Source organism: Fonsecaea nubica (genome assembly GCF_001646965.1).
Source record: "Fonsecaea nubica strain CBS 269.64 chromosome Unknown Scaff34, whole genome shotgun sequence".
NCBI lineage: Eukaryota > Fungi > Ascomycota > Eurotiomycetes > Chaetothyriales > Herpotrichiellaceae > Fonsecaea > Fonsecaea nubica.
In genome coordinates, this window is record NW_019173707.1 from 33,556 (window position 1) to 51,593 (window position 18,038).

At 50.7% G+C, this 18,038-nt stretch overlaps 11 protein-coding genes across 11 annotated transcripts; 4 read left to right on the top strand and 7 right to left on the bottom strand.

Annotated features, from left to right (window-relative positions):
- Positions 1 to 404: 404 nt before the first annotated feature.
- AYO20_05672 (hypothetical protein) lies at positions 405 to 1,324 on the bottom strand (the record flags this gene model as incomplete). Its single annotated transcript, XM_022643965.1, has 3 exons — positions 405 to 815; positions 906 to 1,219; positions 1,273 to 1,324. 3 exons carry the CDS (start codon positions 1,322 to 1,324, stop codon positions 405 to 407), a joined length of 777 nt encoding a protein of 258 aa, XP_022499969.1.
- Positions 1,325 to 1,685: 361 nt separating this feature from the next.
- On the top strand, positions 1,686 to 2,655 carry AYO20_05673 (hypothetical protein; the record flags this gene model as incomplete). Its single annotated transcript, XM_022643966.1, has 3 exons — positions 1,686 to 1,737; positions 1,793 to 2,106; positions 2,194 to 2,655. The coding sequence occupies 3 exons, from the start codon at positions 1,686 to 1,688 to the stop codon at positions 2,653 to 2,655; spliced, it is 828 nt and encodes a 275-aa protein (XP_022499970.1).
- A 433-nt stretch (positions 2,656 to 3,088) lies between these two features.
- On the top strand, positions 3,089 to 5,438 carry AYO20_05674 (acetoacetate-CoA ligase; the record flags this gene model as incomplete). The annotated part of the gene is made up of 6 exons (XM_022643967.1): positions 3,089 to 3,191; positions 3,267 to 4,141; positions 4,203 to 4,536; positions 4,595 to 4,816; positions 4,878 to 4,970; positions 5,032 to 5,438. The coding sequence occupies 6 exons, from the start codon at positions 3,089 to 3,091 to the stop codon at positions 5,436 to 5,438; spliced, it is 2,034 nt and encodes a 677-aa protein (XP_022499971.1).
- Positions 5,439 to 5,688: 250 nt separating this feature from the next.
- Positions 5,689 to 6,452, top strand: AYO20_05675 (hypothetical protein; the record flags this gene model as incomplete). The annotated part of the gene is made up of 3 exons (XM_022643968.1): positions 5,689 to 5,776; positions 5,831 to 6,075; positions 6,171 to 6,452. 3 exons carry the CDS (start codon positions 5,689 to 5,691, stop codon positions 6,450 to 6,452), a joined length of 615 nt encoding a protein of 204 aa, XP_022499972.1.
- Positions 6,453 to 6,728: 276 nt separating this feature from the next.
- AYO20_05676 (hypothetical protein) lies at positions 6,729 to 7,438 on the bottom strand (the record flags this gene model as incomplete). Its single annotated transcript, XM_022643969.1, has 4 exons — positions 6,729 to 6,734; positions 6,802 to 6,932; positions 6,985 to 7,112; positions 7,197 to 7,438. The coding sequence occupies 4 exons, from the start codon at positions 7,436 to 7,438 to the stop codon at positions 6,729 to 6,731; spliced, it is 507 nt and encodes a 168-aa protein (XP_022499973.1).
- Positions 7,439 to 7,523: 85 nt separating this feature from the next.
- On the bottom strand, positions 7,524 to 8,077 carry AYO20_05677 (hypothetical protein; the record flags this gene model as incomplete). Its single annotated transcript, XM_022643970.1, has 4 exons — positions 7,524 to 7,686; positions 7,746 to 7,811; positions 7,879 to 7,927; positions 7,981 to 8,077. The coding sequence occupies 4 exons, from the start codon at positions 8,075 to 8,077 to the stop codon at positions 7,524 to 7,526; spliced, it is 375 nt and encodes a 124-aa protein (XP_022499974.1).
- A 519-nt stretch (positions 8,078 to 8,596) lies between these two features.
- Positions 8,597 to 10,280, bottom strand: AYO20_05678 (hypothetical protein; the record flags this gene model as incomplete). Its single annotated transcript, XM_022643971.1, has 3 exons — positions 8,597 to 9,264; positions 9,326 to 9,816; positions 9,877 to 10,280. 3 exons carry the CDS (start codon positions 10,278 to 10,280, stop codon positions 8,597 to 8,599), a joined length of 1,563 nt encoding a protein of 520 aa, XP_022499975.1.
- A 1,052-nt stretch (positions 10,281 to 11,332) lies between these two features.
- On the bottom strand, positions 11,333 to 12,694 carry AYO20_05679 (hypothetical protein; the record flags this gene model as incomplete). Its single annotated transcript, XM_022643972.1, has 1 exon — positions 11,333 to 12,694. The coding sequence occupies one exon, from the start codon at positions 12,692 to 12,694 to the stop codon at positions 11,333 to 11,335; it is 1,362 nt and encodes a 453-aa protein (XP_022499976.1).
- Positions 12,695 to 13,667: 973 nt separating this feature from the next.
- Positions 13,668 to 14,420, top strand: AYO20_05680 (hypothetical protein; the record flags this gene model as incomplete). Its single annotated transcript, XM_022643973.1, has 1 exon — positions 13,668 to 14,420. The coding sequence occupies one exon, from the start codon at positions 13,668 to 13,670 to the stop codon at positions 14,418 to 14,420; it is 753 nt and encodes a 250-aa protein (XP_022499977.1).
- Positions 14,421 to 14,462: 42 nt separating this feature from the next.
- On the bottom strand, positions 14,463 to 15,569 carry AYO20_05681 (hypothetical protein; the record flags this gene model as incomplete). Its single annotated transcript, XM_022643974.1, has 1 exon — positions 14,463 to 15,569. The coding sequence occupies one exon, from the start codon at positions 15,567 to 15,569 to the stop codon at positions 14,463 to 14,465; it is 1,107 nt and encodes a 368-aa protein (XP_022499978.1).
- A 501-nt stretch (positions 15,570 to 16,070) lies between these two features.
- AYO20_05682 (hypothetical protein) lies at positions 16,071 to 16,640 on the bottom strand (the record flags this gene model as incomplete). Its single annotated transcript, XM_022643975.1, has 1 exon — positions 16,071 to 16,640. The coding sequence occupies one exon, from the start codon at positions 16,638 to 16,640 to the stop codon at positions 16,071 to 16,073; it is 570 nt and encodes a 189-aa protein (XP_022499979.1).
- Positions 16,641 to 18,038: the final 1,398 nt, after the last annotated feature.

Below are 18,038 nucleotides of genomic sequence, written 5' to 3' on the forward strand. Positions count from 1 at the left end.
GAACCGTCATTGAGCGGAATGGATTGATTGGTCGCAGGCTTGAGCCTCAACGGCTACACGGCATTACAGATAAGATACCTAGTATTTTCACAGGTGCTGCCAGTCAGTATTCGGCGACTACCGACACCCAGAAGATGCCGCATTCCGCTCCTTTAGCTGCTTCGGTGATTTTGGTCCTTCGTTAATCCAATCAGGCGATCCAATACATGGACATGTCCAGATTAGACAGCATCAATAGGCAGTAAACGATCAGGTCTGTCACTCCTCTGGTTATTGCTGAAGGCCTCATCCCATATAGGTATCCGTTGACGAGCCTATCTTGGATGGAAGCTGATATATCACCATTGATGCAAGCTCCCCGTACTTTCAACCGATAACAGTCTGTCCGTATATGAGCACAACAGCTATCTGGGGGGACCTCCAGTCTTCAAATGATAGCCACCATCAACGGGAAGAGTGATACCCGATATGAAGTCAGCACGTGGCCCAACAAGAAACGCCACAGCGTTAGCAACATCCTCTGGTAGAGTGTATCGCCCAAAGGGATGTTCATCGAGCAACGCAGAAAGGCTCGGCTGTGAGAACATGAGCGGGGAAACCACATTGACGCGAATTCTGTCAGTGGCGTAGTCATAGGCATCCGTCTTGCTCAAGCCAAAGACACCACCCATGGTTGCTGAATACACGTGCATGCCCGGCAAAGCCGCAGTTGAGGCGATACTTGCGACATTCACGATACTGCCACGAGTGATTTGTCCCTCGAGCGGTTCTTGCTTGACCATATGACCCAAGATCGCTTTCGAACAGAAGAATATCTTCATCCCAGAACCAAGGAATATATGTCAGTCGTTAAGGCGTATGGAAAGGAAACAGACTGGATTTGAGTAGCGACCAACGAAACATACACTTTTCTGGTTGTTCTCGAAAGCCAGGTCGAACTCTCGTTCCTCGACTTCATGCGCACCAGTAGCGGGCGGTTCATGCGTAGCCAGACTTGCTGCAAAGTCGATTCGACCGAACTTGTCGACTACCGATTGGATGAAACGAGAAATAGAAGCCTCGTTGTTGAAGTTGACCTCGCTGTGTAGAAGATTGAGCGTGTTATATTGCTTTCGCAGAAGACTGACGGTCTCTTCAAGCGATGTGCTATCCTCATCGCCAATGGCTAGGTTTGAGCATCCGTCTCGAGCAAATGCAAGTGCTATTGCTCTCCCTGTGGCTGAAAGGCTATTAGAAGTCCTCTCTATCGTTTTTGAAAAAAAATATGCTCACCAGAGCCAGCTCGGGTCACGACAGCTGTGCCACCTGCAAATGTTCCAGCCATATTAGCTATATGCTGGCCTTCTGTAATGTCTGATGTGCAAAGTGGTCTTTTTGTCAGGCTAGTAAGCTGTTCAGAATAAAAGGCTCTCTATACTCTCTCCACAAACCCTCGGCCCGTTGTATCTCCTCTTTGTACCATTTGGTCGGCGCCAACCGAGTGTCAACCCTAACCCATGGGCCGACGCCGAACCATAGCGGCCTAGGGCAGGTTGACCATAGATCCAGCAATCCAGGACTTCAGGATATGTGGCCAGCCGTATCTCGGTTCCCTAAATTTAAAATAGTTTGAGGAGACTCGAAGTACATCTAGTTGCTGCCCCAACAATAGCATATACAGCTGTGTATCCGTGACTACCTTTGAAATGGACCCAATTATTCAGAAGGGAGTGGGTTTGGTGACCGGCGCAGCCTCAGGTGAGCAGATATAAATTGCGTTGAAATGCCTCGTTGAGGCTGAACGTTCTATTAGGGATGGGTCAACAGATTGCAATCAAGCTCGCCCAGCAAGGCTGCACTAAGATCCTCTGCGTCGATTTGAACGAGGCAGGTCTCCAAGAGACCAAAAAATTGGTCGAGAAGGTATCAAGTGCTACAGAGGTTGCGCTGTACCTGGCAGATGTCTCGGATACCAAATCTGTCAAAGGAATGGTCGATGAGTGCGTGAGCCGGTTCGGTCGACTGGACTTTGCAGCCAACAATGCAGGGATTGGGTTGGGAGGGACGAGAACTCACGAAACCGATGTCGCCCTCTACGAGAAGCTGTACAGGGTCAACGAGAAAGGGGTAATCAATCCCTAGTCATTTTACCGATATGAGAGCTACCGATATGAGAGCAGTATGACGAGTCAAAGACTGACACGACCTCAACAGGTATACCTCTGCACCAAGTACGAGGTGCAGCAGATGCTGAAACAAGAACCCCTCGACTGGTCACTGGGAGACGAACGCAGAGAACGTGTATTTCGAGGTTCGATCGTCAACACCTGTTCCCTCTCTGGTACCGCGTCTGTGCCAACATTGTCGTGCTACAACAGCGTCAAGCACGCCGTGGTATCCATGACCAAGGTAGATGCACGGCAATATGCGCCTCAGGGCATTCGCATCAACGCTGTCTCTCCAGGATTCACCCTGACCCCGATGCTGATGGGTGGCGGGGCAGGGCTGAGCGAAGACTTCTACGAGGGCTCCAAAGCACAGAGCCCTATGAACCGGTTGACCTTTCCGGAGGAGGTTGCGGAAACAGTTTGCTTCTTGTCTGGGTTTCGGGCCTCGGGAATCACAGGTGTGAACCTCCATGTAGATGCCGGAGCTTCATTATTCCATGTGATATAGTCCTGAGAAGCCTCTGTGCCGAGAATGAAATCAATACATCTGAGATTATGACACACATGAAACAGGACTAGCTCCTACTCTCTCGGTGATTCCCGAAGCCCTAGACCAACCCCCCGCCCCACAGCCTGCGAAAGCAAGACTAAGCCCCTTGACTTCTTCCCAGCGCCCCTCTCTAAACCTCCTCTCCACCATATTACTCCACCTCGTAGTCGGTATTTTGTGCTTCAACGGCCTTGGCCAAACTCGGCCCGATCTGATATAGCTAGTTCAAAAAGCCCTCCCGTACCGAGGCAGACGCCGAGCTGGCGACACTTCTTCCGTCTCAAAGGTCAGACTCCGCCTTGGGTGGCCATAATTCAAAACACAGATGGCTTATGCAACTTGGCCTTAGCTATAAGTCAATACTGCGAAGTGGTCATAGCTATCTCACAAAATGTCGGGGCAATTGGTGAAGCTCTGGCAACACCCCGATCCTACCTCCACGAACATCGAGGCATTTCGACGTCTTGCAAACGAGAGATATCAGCTGAATATTGGTAAGGGCGACTTCCAAGTTGTTTTCACTCTCTACACAGCTTAGCTAACACAAACTCTACCTTCGTGCATCTCAGCCGACTATCATGATCTGTGGAAATGGTCAACAGAATCTCTCAACCAATTCTGGATGCTGGTGTGGGAATTTACCCGCGTCAAGGCATCAATTCACCCTTCATATGCTATTGCGTCTTCGGACGTGAAGAGACTGAATCCGACACCGACTTGGTTCCCAGAAGCACGCCTTAACTTCGCGCAGAACATTCTTGAGACGGCTTACGTAGCTGGAGCCGGGTCGAACATCCCCATCCTGACTGGTGTCAGAGAAGGAGGCGGCGAAATCGAGAATGTCACGCTCTCCCAGCTGCGAGATAGGGTTGGACGGTTGGCAAATGGCCTGACTCGAGCTGGTGTTCGAAAATCCGACTGTGTGGCCTGCATTGCCTCCAACAGCATTTCCACCTTTACCATCTTTTTGGCAGCAGCATCGATCGGTGCCATCTTCACGTGTTGTTCTCCCGAAACAGGTGAGAAGGGCATTCTGGACCGTTTCCTGCAGGTGCAGCCTAGGATCCTGTTTGCCGATGATTGGGTTCTGTACAATGGGAAGCGAATCCCTTGTTTGGACAAGGCGCGGACAGTGGCAACTCGGCTGAAGACGCAGGGAGTTCTAGGGGCCCTTGTCGTTGTGCCACGTTTCGGCGATAAGTATCCAGATCGACCCGATCAAGGGTTCCAGAGCCTCGATACATTCACTTCTGGGGTGTCTGAGCAGCTAGTGTTTGCGCAACTGGAATTCTCCCATCCTCTGGTCATCGTATACTCTTCAGGAACGACTGGGCAGCCTAAATGCCTTGTCCACACGCTTGGGGGGATTTTGCTGAAACAGAAGTTGGAGCAAATCTTGAGCATCGACTTGAACAACACCAGTGTCTACCTTCAATACACAACGGTAGGATTTCACGTATCCATGAAGCTGTTGTTTACGTTTCGCTGACGTCTGGGCTCAACAGACCAACTGGATCATGTATCTCTACTCGATCTCAGGTTTGCTCAGTGGGGCGAGATCAATTCTCTATGATGGTTCACCCATGAAGCCAAGCCTACTGGGATTTCTCAACATCCTCTCTTCTCACCGAGTCACTCACTTCGGGACCAGTGCCCACTACCTCTCCCTCCTGGAGCAAGCCGATATCAGAAAAGAAGGCATGCCGAATCTGGACGCCTTGAAGGTCATCACCAGCACAGGATCGGTCCTGACGGAGCAACAATACTACTATGTCTACAAGAACTTTGGACCAGTGCAGCTGAGCAGTATTGCAGGTGGCACGGACATTGCTGGAGCTTGTAAGATTCACAGTCCCCTCATGTTTCTAAGTCCTTCAATTAACATAAGATCATACAGTTGTGGGCGGTACTCCGAGTCTGCCAGTTTATGCAGGCTGGTGCCAGGCACGAGCACTGGGGATGAAAGTACAAATCTACTCAGATGACGGCCAGGCAATCGAGTCAACCGGCGAAGCTGGCGAGCTTGTGTGTACTGCACCCTTCCCATCCCAGCCGGCATTCTTTTGGGGGGATAAAAATGGTGAACGGTACCGCTCGGCGTACTTTGAGAGGTTTCCAGGTAAGTGTGACCGTGGTCAGACTCCGACCCCGGCCACAAGAAAGCTAAACGTTTCCTCTAGGTGTGTGGCATCAAGGAGATTATATTCGTATGGACCCTCATACCCAAGGAGTCCAGTTCCTGGGTAGAAGTGATGGTGTCCTCAATCCATCTGGTTTGGCTTAATCCCCCCAATTAAGTGCCTTAGTTCCTGAGCCTTCTGACGGGTCTTGCAGGTGTTCGATTCGGAAGCGCTGAGATCTACAACTGCCTGACAGGCTTCACAGAGATCGAAGAAAGCCTCTGTATCGGTCAGCGAAGACCACATGACGACGATGAACGGGTGTTACTGTTCTTGAAGATGAAACAAGGACACTCATTGGATGAGAAGCTGAAGAGTGCCATCAAGGCTCATATCCGAAAGGATCTGAGTCCAAGACATGTTCCCAAGTTCATTTTCGAGACGCCAGAGATTCCCATGACTGTGAATGGGAAGAAGACCGAGTTGCCCGTGAAGAAAATAGTCTCTGGTCAAAAAATCACTCCGAGCTCGACTATCATCAACCCCGAATCGTTGAAATGGTACGAGCAGTTTGTCCACCTCGACGAGAGAGGCTCAACGAAACCGTCTAGCAAATTGTAGAAGTGAGTGATCTATAGACTTGCCAATGCGAAGGACGATGTGCAGAGAAGAACAACTGCTCGAAGGTCGAGGGAAACCACTTTGGGGGATGACATATTCCCGAGCCGAGTATTGCATCGTTTGTATTCTAGATTGTCTGTCTATAGTCCGATGTGGATCACTGTGCTATGAGCAAAGCCGTTGGGTCGGTATTTCCCGGGCCAGTTAAGCTCTCATATACATAGGTAGCCAGGTCAAGTGAGTACTTAATATGCCACCAAAGCTTCTCCTGCACTATCAATTGTCCGTCCTGGTGTACGGCTTTTGCCCTCCTAGACATATCGAGGGTCAACAGTACAGTATGACTGGCTTTGGCGCCTTTCCCCTCACGAATAAAATAATCGTTGTCACAGGCGGCGGTTCAGGCATCAACCTTGCCTTTGTGCGTCAGGCACTGGATCTCGAGGCCCGTATCGTTGTCGCCGATTTGAGGCTGACAGCTGAAGCGCAAGAAATGGTCGATACGTCTCCCAACGCCATCTTTCAAAAATGCGATGTGGCAGATTGGAAAGATCTCCAGAATCTCGTGGGTACCGCTGTAAAGGAGTTTGGAGATGTCCCTGATGTTTACGTCGCCGGCGCGGGCGTCTTCGAGCCTGTATGTCATCTGATTAAATCCTTTTGTTCCCCATCAAACCCATGACTTTGGGAAAAGAGGCTCCTTGCTAAAGGTATTTGTCTTGAGATCAACAGTTGTGGTCAAGTTTCCAGGGAGACACCGAGACTGAACGCTACGCCCAAGTGGATATTAACGTCAACCACCCTATCAAGCTCACGAGGATAGCGATCAGAGAGTTGGGAAACAAGAAGAAAAAAGGCGTGGTTCTCATCACTGGTTCAGTTGCTGGGCTTCGAGGGGAGTATGCCGTCGCCCTGTACTGTGCAACAAAACATGCAATCACCGGCTTCGTACGATCTATGAAGAATGCCCAGTCGATCAATGGTGTCAAGGTCGTAGCCGTTGCACCCGGGTAAGCCAATTGGAGTATGGACCTCCCTCTTTACAGGTTGCTAATATCATATGTTCATGGCCAGTAAGGTTCACACTCCAATGTGGACAGAGGACGACGACAAGCTGAAGAAATTCAATTACGATGCGGGAACGGCCAATACACCGGACGAGGTGGCAGCGGCAATGGTCGATCTTATTGTGGAAGAAAGATATACGGGAGGGACAATCCTACAAATAACCAAGTCGGGGACCCGTGTAGTGGAAGACAACTGGGTGCAGACATGAATCCGCAGTCTCCCTTATTGCTGTCACATTCATAGTGAGCCTCAGATCAATCGAGTAGAGATACACGAGCAGCGTTAAAAAACTTACCACCAGGATTCCAGCAGTGTCGAGCACTATTTGTTGCCATTCCGAATAGAGACCTGCCTTATAGTCATCAAGATCCAGGTCCATATACCCTTCCTTTGCATGCTGGCGAGATACCACGCCTATACCCCGACCTGTAGAGATTCAACTTCTGGATTCGGATACAACCATACGATTTTGACTCACCGTTGATTGTGGGATCCGATGCAATGAACAACATGGCTCGACAACAGTCTTCAACCAGGGCAAACCCAACTCCTTTCCCGTCGAGGAACTCTTGAACCTTCTGAGACAGAATTGGAGTGCGGATGTACCTGTGAGTAACAATTGGATGGTTCCGTCAGCTACTCTGTATCAAGACGACGTTGGAGCAAACATCAGTGGTGACAACGTCTCACCATGGAGCAACCAGGTTGACCCGGATATTCTCCTTCCAAGAGGTGCGGCGAAGACTCCTCAGGGCTCCTCGCACGCCAAACTTGGATGAATTATACTGGATTGAGCCTGGAAGGTCGACATATCCTGCCAGGCTAGACTTGAGTATGAGACATCGGTCCCTGTCGCTGTCGACCGGTTGACGTCGAAAGTAGTGAAGAGCCAGCTTAACGGTGTAGAGCAATCCCATCAAGTTGATCTCCATGGTCTTCAGATTGGGCTTGACGGGAGGACCAGCAGGTTCTGGTCACCAGTCAATAAGGACAGTCTTGCCTAGCGAGGCCTTGAATCTAATACTCGCCTTGGAGGGTAAACATATCATCGTGCCCGACAATTCCCGCGTTTGCGATGACAATGTCGCAGCTTTTGTGTGGTGAATTCTTGGACGCGGCTTCAAAGACACGGACCTGGTCATCCCAGTTGGTAACATCGCATTTGATGAATTGAGAGTTTCTGGGTTTTTCTGTATGTTAATATCTCAGAAGTCTAAGAGGGCATCGACATGGTCATACTCTCCCAACTCGGCCACAGTCTCTGCCCCAAGCTCCTCATTCACATCGGCAATAGTGACATAGGAACTGGATCGCCTTGTAAGCAACCTCCCTCCCATCGACACCGAAGAGGCCAGAGGGAATGTGGTCTCACCCAGCTTGAATGAATGCTGTGGCATATGCCTTCCCAAGTCCACCCGCACCTTGTTTTCGATTTCAGAATTGGACGTTGTTTCCACTCAAATCAAGTCCTCACCTCCAGTAATCAACACCGATTTCCCAGCGAGACGCTCAAGGCTCAAGCTCTCCGAGACCTTCAAGGGTCCTTGGTCCCGATACTCTGGAACAGACATTTTGCAGGGTGTCAGTATGAATGTTTTCCCAGTCGAAAACGGTGCTAATAAAGTGGTAGAATCTCAACTGCAAGACCAGAGGTACTCGAGTCGTTGCTCGCTCTACCCTTTAATGCGAGCGACCAACCGACCGCCAAGGTTTCGATTTCCCCAGGCCAACAACGCGAGACTATCGAACAAGACTAAACTTCTCCTTCGGACCTACTTGCCGAAACAGGGGAAACGTGGCTGCAAGGTTCGCGACCTAGTTCTCGGCTATCACCGAAACACCTTCATGGTTTTCCTGTAATCTAACACAGTGTCCTGTCAATACCTCTTGCGACTGTTTGGGATATCAGAAAGGCCCCAGAAGCTTGAATCAACACGTCTCTGAGAATACCTCCTCGGGCCTCGGGCCCAGTTACATCTATCAGGAACTAATAGCAAAATACCGACTCGGTTCTGAAGAGAATACCTGGATACATGGACGTAGTCCAACAAGTTGATGCCTCACATGCCTCCCCATTGCTTGCTCTGACTTCACTTTTTCTCGACCTCTACACTCTCAACCTGCGCGGCATTGCTGCCCAAATCTTTCTCTCCGAGCCCGTTTTCGAAGCGTGATTCATCCAGCTCGCCCTGGAATACAACCACCTCCTCGACATCGCCGAAAAGGGCAGCAATCTCCTCCAAGGGCTTCTTCAATGTGTTGGGGAAGTACATCAGAACGGCCACACCTCCGATGAATGCCTGAAGGATGAAAAAGATATAGTACTTCCAGCCAATGTTGGCAAATGCAGCAGGGGCGGCCGAACTCCATACAATGTTGGAAAGATTCTGGGCAGCGATACCGATAGCAAATCCTTGGACCCGGACTTGCGAGGGCCAGATTTCTCCAATGTAGAAGAACATTGGGCCGTCCAGGCAAACCACATAGAAGAAAACGTAGAGGTATGTCATGGCCACGCCTCCCGCCAGACCAGAGGAGTTGGTGGTCCCAAGATAAGTCGCCTGCAGAGCTGCCTCGACGATCAAAGTGCACATGCAGAGGAAGAATCCGCTTGCCAAAAGCCAAGTTCGGCTCACTCTGTCCACGAAAGTCATGGAAAGCAAGGGAGCAAGCATGACAATGGTGACCCAGCCGCCCAGGAAGAGAAGAGTGTCGAGTTCGTTGTAGCCAAGAGCAGAATAGATGGCAGTGCCATAGTCTAGAACAAAAGATATCAGTCGTCCGTGTTCAAAAGGCAACGGTGCTTCAAATTGACTTACTGTTGATGACGAGGACACCAGAGCCCACCATGCACCATGTTAGGCAGATGGTGATGAAAGCTCGCTTCCTCATGGTCCGGTGCTTGAAGATCTGAACGTATGTCATTTTGTGCGCATTGTCCCATTCAATTTGCTTCCGAATCTGGTAAAATTCCATCTCAGCGAAGTGATCCGACTGGGATGCGCTGGAGTGTAGCGTTTTCAAGATAGACAATGCCTCCTCGTGTCGGTCTTTGGCGATCAGGTATCGGGGCGATTCGGGAAGCCAATACATGGCACCGAGCAGGAGGCTGGGAAAGAGCATCTGTAGTCCGGTGATGCCGCGCCATTGACTATCGCCCGTCACAAAGTAGAAACCGACCCCGCCAAAAGAAGCAATAACATAGCCAACTCCGATGTTGACCGCAATGATGTTCCCAAGAACACCGCGGTGGGAAGGTGGCGTGATCTCGGTAACCCACGTCGGGATGGTGCAAAGAAATTGATATGCTCTGTATGACAGGTGTTAATCCTGGATAAGACGGAGCAGGAGCTTGGACCCAGAAACTCACGCCCAACCGCAGAAGAAGCGGAATGCAATGTACAAGCCCATACTGTTCGCCCCCGTGCAAACTGCAGAGGCGACGATCATGATCACCGATGCGACCGAAGCAGACACCTTCCGACCATAGCGGTCCGCGAGCAAGGCATGCGTAAAGGCTCCGAAGACGCCCCCAACGAAGAAAACAGCCAGGACAGCCGCAACGAGATCATTTGCATTCTTGGCCGTATCCAGGCCCATGGCATGCAGAAACGACGGCTGTCCCAGGGTTGAACCGATGACGGAATTGGAAAAGCCAAAGCTGGCAGAACCGAAGCAGATGAAGACGACGATGAATACCAACTTGGCTCCAAAGTGGCGACGTCCATGTTCGAGGTTGGCGACACCATGGTCTCCGTGGTCAGGGACAGTCATGGTGCAGGTCGCAGCTGTAAGGGGTACTTGACGCAAACTGCGTGTTGTCAAGGAGAAGTTGAGCAAAGTGCCAACTCAGGGGGGCAATTGTTCGAAAGGAAGACAGGGCAAGACGTGGGGCAGATATACCAGAGAAGGATGCTTTTATAGCTTGTATCCATATATCTCAGAGTGATAACAAGATGCCGGAGCGCTTTCGGCGAACCCCTGAAGGATTTTGTTGGTCTTGCATTATTCCCCGGCCGACGTTCCCCAGAGAGTTCCCCATGGCTCCCCCAGAGATGACAGAACCACGTTTCTGGCGATCACCGAGTTGATTTCTTGGATATTGTGGGTATTGAATATTCCCGGTGGCCGCCGAACAATAAGCTTCCAGGCCGGAGACCAATGCTTTGCAAGAGTTTCGTCCAGTCATCCCTGCGGTGGGCTTTCTCACGGCGATGGCCGGAGTACAAGAGTTACCAGTTCATGCGATTCTCCTTCACGCGAACAGTACTTTACAGTTCACGGGCAATGCTTGTTCAATATCTCTGATACACTCTGCTAATGATGATTGACTCTCTACTTTGGAGCGTGGAAGAAAGGTCCGCATGCGTCTTTGCTCTCCTTGCCATGGCCTCTCGAGATATTGTTTCATCATAGCTTATTTGATTGACTCAACATCTCAAGGCTAGCGTCAAGGACCTTGATATTGTCGACGAGAGCCCAGTGACTGACTCGGTCGACGCGTACATTGGTGGCAGGCACGGACACCACTGCCCTCAATCTTCGTTTGATTCTGCAGGAGCGCGTTCCCAAAGCTCTTCGGTTACTGATACACTCAGCATACCGTCCTGAGATACTTTATTTTCATTCACAAATGTAGCTAGTCCCGGTACAGAGCTCCCCAAACTCGCAGGAGGTACGAGGTGATTATTGATCTACACAAGATTGGTACTCATTCCGCCAATCATGATTCTTCAAATGCGGTGAGATGAACGCCTCGGCAACTCGCCAGCAGTATCTCCTATCACGATTGTGCCATTTTCTCTCGCGAGCACGTCATTCTCAGATCAGGCAAAGAAACGATTCTTTGGCCGCGGAAGACCAAGATGCTCCCGCAGCGTGGTCCCTTCATAGTCCTTGCGAAAGATGCCACGCCGCTGCAACTCTGGCACCAGCCGTTGAGTCACGTCGTCCAGACCTTGCGGTAAAAATGGCAGTACAACTGTAAAGCCGTCACATGCCTCTTCGTTCAACCACTGTTGCATGCCATCTGCAATGCTCTCAGGCGTTCCAACAAATGCAAGTCCTGAATATCCTCCATATCGCTGTGCGAGCTGGCGCACGGTCAGCCCTTCCTCCTCGGCGACCTTCAAGACTCCCGCACGGCTAGTCTTGCTCGCATTGGTTTCGGGTATGTCAGTTGGGAGTGGCCCGTCCAGGTCGAATTTGGAGGCATCTGTGCCAAGTGCAATGGACAATGAAGCAATGGCGCTGTCGTAATGTACCAAGCTGTCGAGTTTGAGTCGCTTCTCCTGTGCATCCTGGTAGCTGTCGCCTACCACAATGAAGGCAGCAGGCAGGATCTTGATATGATCGCGACTGCGGCCGGCAGCAACGGCACGCCCTTTGATGTCCGCATATAGTGCTTTCGCAGATTCGATGTCCTTTGGGGAGCAGAAGACCGCTTCGGCGGTTTCCCCGGCAAGCTGTTTTCCAGGCTCGGATTGACCGGCCTGCACAATGACAGGCCAGCCTTGAACGGGTCGTGCAATGTTGAGGGGCCCCCTGACTTTCAATTCGTCTCCTACGTGGTTCAAGACGTGAATCTTGTCTGGGTCGACATATGTGCCGGACTCGACATCGCGCACGAATGCATCATCTGCAAAGCTATCCCATAGACCGGTGACAACATCGTAGAATTCACGTGCACGCTTGTAACGATCGGAATGATCCATGTGCTCATCACGCCCGAAATTTTTGGCGGATTCTGGGTTTCCAGTCGTGACAATATTCCACGCGGCCCGACCGTTGCTGATATGGTCGAGAGACGCGAAGCGCCGTGCAATGTGATACGGCTCATCATATGTTGTTGATGCTGTTGCTGCTAGTCCGATCTTGTCTGTGACTTGAGAGAGAGCCGAGAGAAGAGTAAATGGCTCGAATGATGTAACGGTGTGGCTCCGCTTCAGGGCTTCGATTGGCATGTTCAGCACGGCAAGGTGGTCGGCCATGAAGAAGGCGTCGAACTTGGCATCCTCCAGTTTCTTGATAAAGGATTTGAGGTGTGCAAGGTTGAAGTTGGCGTCCGGGTATGCTCCAGGATATCGCCATGCACCAGTGTGAAGGGAAACAGGACGCATGAAAGCTGTCAGATGGAGTTGGCAAGGCACGTCCTTGCCCCGGACAGCAATGTTGTCATGATCAGCCATTTTCTCGATGTATGTCAGTGTTGGTAGTCAACGATTGCTTGTCATGTATCATGTATATTATATGTATTCAAACAAAGAGAATCGCTGAGTCGCTGACAAATGCGGAGGTCGTCGCAATCACGACATTGTTGTACGAAAGACCTCAGGACTCGAGGTCCAATTAGAGTCTTAGACACACGATTAGTATTATCAAGGACACGATGGTTTTCCAACCACATGCTAGACAACTACCTATGTCGGGATCTACTATTCCAGAGTTCATCCTTAGCCCATTATGTCTAGATGGAGTTTAATATTTCCACCCTATTCTCTCCTTTTTTGCCAGCGGTGGAGAGCATTGGAGGGGCAGAACTCGAATAAATACGAAGCATTTTATGGCCCCAAGCTTGGGGTTTTCCCGAAACCCACCAAGCCTTTCGAAGGAGAAATTGGCAGTCTGACAGAAAGTAGATCGCCCTCTCGGAATCTAGGTAGTCACCTAACAGCGAATGAGGCGGGCGCCAGATCAAGGGGTGCTATTATGCCTAACGGTAGTCACCTTTAAGTCACTAGCGACTCGCTCCCCATTACTATTTCTCGTCAGACTGTGCCACTTATTGTTTTGACATCGGCTCGCCAGGTTGCCAGGCACATCTAATCAAGAGATCAGCATTTGACCCCAGGTTTGCATACCTCGGCAATATACAAACCCTCCTGTGCCTCCTAATTCTTCTCCTACTCCTGGACTTCTTCTTTTCCCCCTTCCTGATCTATAAAGACGACCAAGTCCCGAGCAAAGCATTTCACTATCACGAATATTTTGGGCTTCCTGCCACATCTTCACTGGTATCTCTTGTCCTGTCACCATAAACCACCCGTGACAGTCTGGGTTCCTAACACCCTCCGTACCTCTAGGATGGCATTTGCTCGCTCCCCACCCGCGACAAAATTCGCAAAACTCTCCTTTCCCGCCCCGGGGGTGGTTCTTATCACCATGTCCCGACCTGAAAAGCTAAACTGCACCACTGCGGCTGATGTCATTGAAATGACCCATGTCTTCCGCTGGTTTGACGAGGAACCTTCGCTGTCGGTGGCCGTACTTACTGGAGCTGGCAAAAAGGCATTTTCGACTGGCGCTGATCTGAAGGAATGGCAAAGAAAGGCATCTGCTGCAGCTGGAAAGCCCGGCGCGGGCCCTGGCGATGTCCCTGGGGCCATCCCACTGTCCAACCGTCTTGGAAAGAAACCGGTGATTGCTGCCGTCAACGGCATGGCGTTGGGAGGTGGCTGCGAGACCGTCATGAACTGCGACCTGGTGGTGGCAGCAGATACGGCCGTGTTTGGCTTGGTCGAGGTGAAGCGAGGCGTGGCAGCGTACGCCGGTGTTCTTCCTCGGCTGATCCGGACTGTAGGCTTGCAGAGAGCCAGCGAAATGGCTTTGACAGGAAATTACTTCTCTGCTCAGAAAGCCATGGAGTGGGGTTTCGTCAACAAGGTGGTTCCGCAACACGAAGTCATTGACGAGGCACTACAATATGCAAAGGTCATTGCAGAGAACAGTCCTGATTCGATCATCTGCACAAGAGCCGGCTTGAGGCAGGGGTGGGAGACTGCAAGTGTCGTGGAAGCGACTGCGATAACTGGAAGAAAGGAATGGGCAGAACTCCAAAAAGGGGAGAACATTCAAGAGGGCTTGAAGGCGTTCAAGGAGAAAAGAGCACCTGTTTGGGTGCCATCAAAATTGTAGTGTCTTATAAACACGAGGATCCAACATTGATGGGCTCTAGCATTATGACGGGCAACCGCCCTCGTATTTCCCAGCAGCAGCCTCTCCAGACCATTTGGCTCGGTCAACCCACATCGATTGACTTTCTTTCAGCTTTCCATCTGCCCAAGCTTGCATAGCGACGCCTTGCAATGCTCTCCCGAAAGAGAAGGTCAAAGCCCAAGGCGCCGCCGCTGGGTTCGATTGTTTCCTTTTGTTGATGGCATTGAGGAACGAGATCGAATCAGAATCGCTGAGTCCACCAGACAGGAAGACAATGGTTGGTACAAGCGGAGGCACAGTCTTGCTGAGAACATGCACTGTAGCGTCCGCCACCTGCTCGGGACTTGCTTTTTGTCCAGACATGTCGCCAGGGACAACCATCGAAGCCTTCAGGACCAGCCCAGCAAAGTCGACCTTGTGCAAAGACAGCCGCTCAAATAACGCCGAGTAGGAGACAATGTGAGCCTCCATCGAACGCTCCAAGGGTTGGTCATGTATCATCAGCACTTCAGGTTCAACGATTGGGACAAGGCCAGCCTGTTGCGAGATGGCAGCATACCTCGCCAGCACCTCCGCATTGTCCATAATCGCAAGATGTGACGGCGTCCGTGGTGAGACAATATAGGTACAACGCCATTTACTGAAGCGAGCACCTCGCTCGTAGTATTGCTTGCATCTTTCGAGCAGACCATCCAATCCCTGGGTTGTTGTTTCCTCTGGCACCGTCCGTGGAAGAGCCACTGTGCCCTTGTCGACCTTTATCCCCGGGATTATCCCCCGTTCCTTGATGATGCTGACGAATGATTTTCCTTTATACTGGGAATCCAGCTGGGCGTCATGTTTCATGAGGGTTTCTTCGAAGGTGATTATACCAGAAATGTACTTCTCAAACGGGCCTTCGGCTGTGAACATGACATCTCGCCACTCACGCCGATTGTCTTCGGTATTCTCCTTTTTCACCTTCTCCAGCCGCTTTTTGATACTCCCTGTGGACTCGTCTGCGGCGAGCAACCCTTTGCCTTCGGCGCCCAGGGCCAGAGCAGTCTTGTGGAGTTCTTCTCCATGTTCAAGCGGTGAAGGTGGCTGGAAATATTGAGGCAGCAGTGGCGCGGATCCGTGACTAGACATCTTCTTCTCCCAGTTAACAGTTGTAGAGATTGGGATATACGCAGAGCCTGCGAGCAGTTTTGGGGGAGGCAGATGAGTTCGAATGCCTTTCTTCCGCTAATCTCTTATAGTGGGCGACAAAAATCTCTTCGGTCATCGTGACGTTCATACCCACACGTCGAATGTAAGAATCACCCATTTCTTCCCCGCAAAATGAAACGACAAATGGAGTTCTTCTCTAGTAACGACCAGCCTTACGTCAGTTGTGCGGAGTCTTGCCTGCTGTCCGACTGGGTATGACCCGTATGGGCGCAGACTGGAGTGGGTCTTGTTCCAATATACCTCAAATGGCTTCACATTGGATAGATGGGCTTGCTTTCCCAGGACTACTCTGACATAATGGGTAGAACGGTTTCTCTCTTGAGCATTGCTAGCGGCGATGTGCATCTCTAGACCACATATAGGGAGACAACCTGCAGTAATCAATAGATCTGAAACAGCATCCTCTTTCCATGCCAACACTCAAATTCCTGCAGCCTTTTTCAAATGCTCATCAGACGCATATTTGCTAATCAGTTCCTGCTTTATAGACTCGACCTCTGTACCTTTCGCGGCGAGTAACGCGTCAAGGTGCGCCTTTGCCTCTCCAACAAAAATGGTGTTGGTGAGGTCTCCAAGTACGCAATAGAATGTTGCACCACTCTCGGTCTCCGGTGAGCTGAACTGAGTATACGTGCCATCTGCCTGTGTGCCGCGCATGATGAGAATCGTTCTCTCGAAACCTAAGGTGCCGGGACTCATGACAACGTGGACGCGGGACTGTTCGTTGACCAGAAATTTATGCAGCGTGTTTGGAGGAACTGGGACCGCCTTTCCCACCTCGAGCTCGATTGGTCTGAAGTTGGCCTCGTCCAAATCTTCTGAAGTCCAAACGGTCATTGAGCCGCTGACCAGAGTGAATGTCTCGGTGAAGTCGGTGTGATAATGCGATGGAGCACTGGCGCCAGGAGCTAGGTCGGAGTCGATAACGGTTCGTTCGCCTCCATTGGTCAAGGACGATTCGACAACAAGGGGTATCTTGTCAGCGTTCATTTTGCGTGCTCGGACTGCTACCGGGTAGAAAGATTGAAGGAAGAATCTCTTTTCAGAATTTCAGTATAAAACTCAGAGACAAATTGCACCTTTCGGTCGAGAAGACTCCAATTTCATGCAGAGTTTGTTAGCACGAGAGAGAATTCGCCCGTTTATAGGCACTGGCAGGAGATGCCCTTTGGATATATGTTTCTAGGTTATATCGCATCAACGAGACTAATGCACACTTTGTCCTTGTATTTTATATTACCTGCTATTGGAATATGCGACTCACCATGCGGCCGAATTGGGGCCTTCTTTGTGTATGCCAACTAAAATCTGACCGACCACGCTGCGGTTGGTTCTTGATGATGGCGAGAGTAGTCGGTTCGTCGCCAGGTCTCATCGACACGAGGCGTCCTGAATGTGGATCGAATAAGGGGGGAAATCCACTGGTCCACTCCTCCGGAGTAGTGGAGGTAACATACATATCGAGCTTCGGCTGAGATGTCGAGTGTCGCACGCATCGATCTTCGAATCCATCTGTATGAACGATTATACACAATACCCCCAAGTGGGAGCTAATCTCACCAATAGCATAGCTTGATTGTGAAAATGGTGGGGATCTAGACCGTCCTTGGGGCGCCACAAATGCCACTGGCTTATTCTGCCTGCTCCTACTCATACAGTCAGCTCAGGCCCCCTGTTTTGTCAAGATACTGCGAGTTGCGCCGCTTCTCAGTTGGGCTGGAAAGGTCAATTAGCTGCAGCAAACCTCACCTCTCGACAGATAATGTAATGAACCCTGGAATGATGGGCGGAAGGATTTTACAGTTGTCGTATGGCGCAACTACATCAAAAGGGTGACAAGTTTGAACTCAAGTCATAGCGCTGTGATGGGCGTTTGGCGACATGTGTTCCCACCGCCACACCCAGCCCAGCGTAAGTTCTCAGAACGGGCTCTTACCATAGAGCGACTGGCAACACAAAGTCTCACCGTCAGATATTGGCATTGCATGGATTGATTAGATGGTGCCTGAAAACGTTACGAGCATTGAGCTTCCCTGGAGACCGGGCCCGACATCAAGTAGGAAGTTCCAAGCATTCTCCAGTACCCAAACTTCCCCTCTGAAATCTCGACTCTTCCTCTAAAGACTGTCAGTGTCTCCAACGTAATTGAAGTTGAAATGGAGACACGCACAGCACGCTGGTACTACTTACACATTGACTTTGCCACATGAACTGCAAATTCACCGACAGCTTCGCGAAGATGCGAAAGGAAACACAATGATGTCATTTCATTGTGCATCGTGCAGTGTGCTCAGGAGGGCACAAATACTCGTCAGCAACTTGGAGATACTTCATGATCAGATGAAAGATTTATCACATCTGTGCAGTTTGCCAAAATGGCACGTCTCT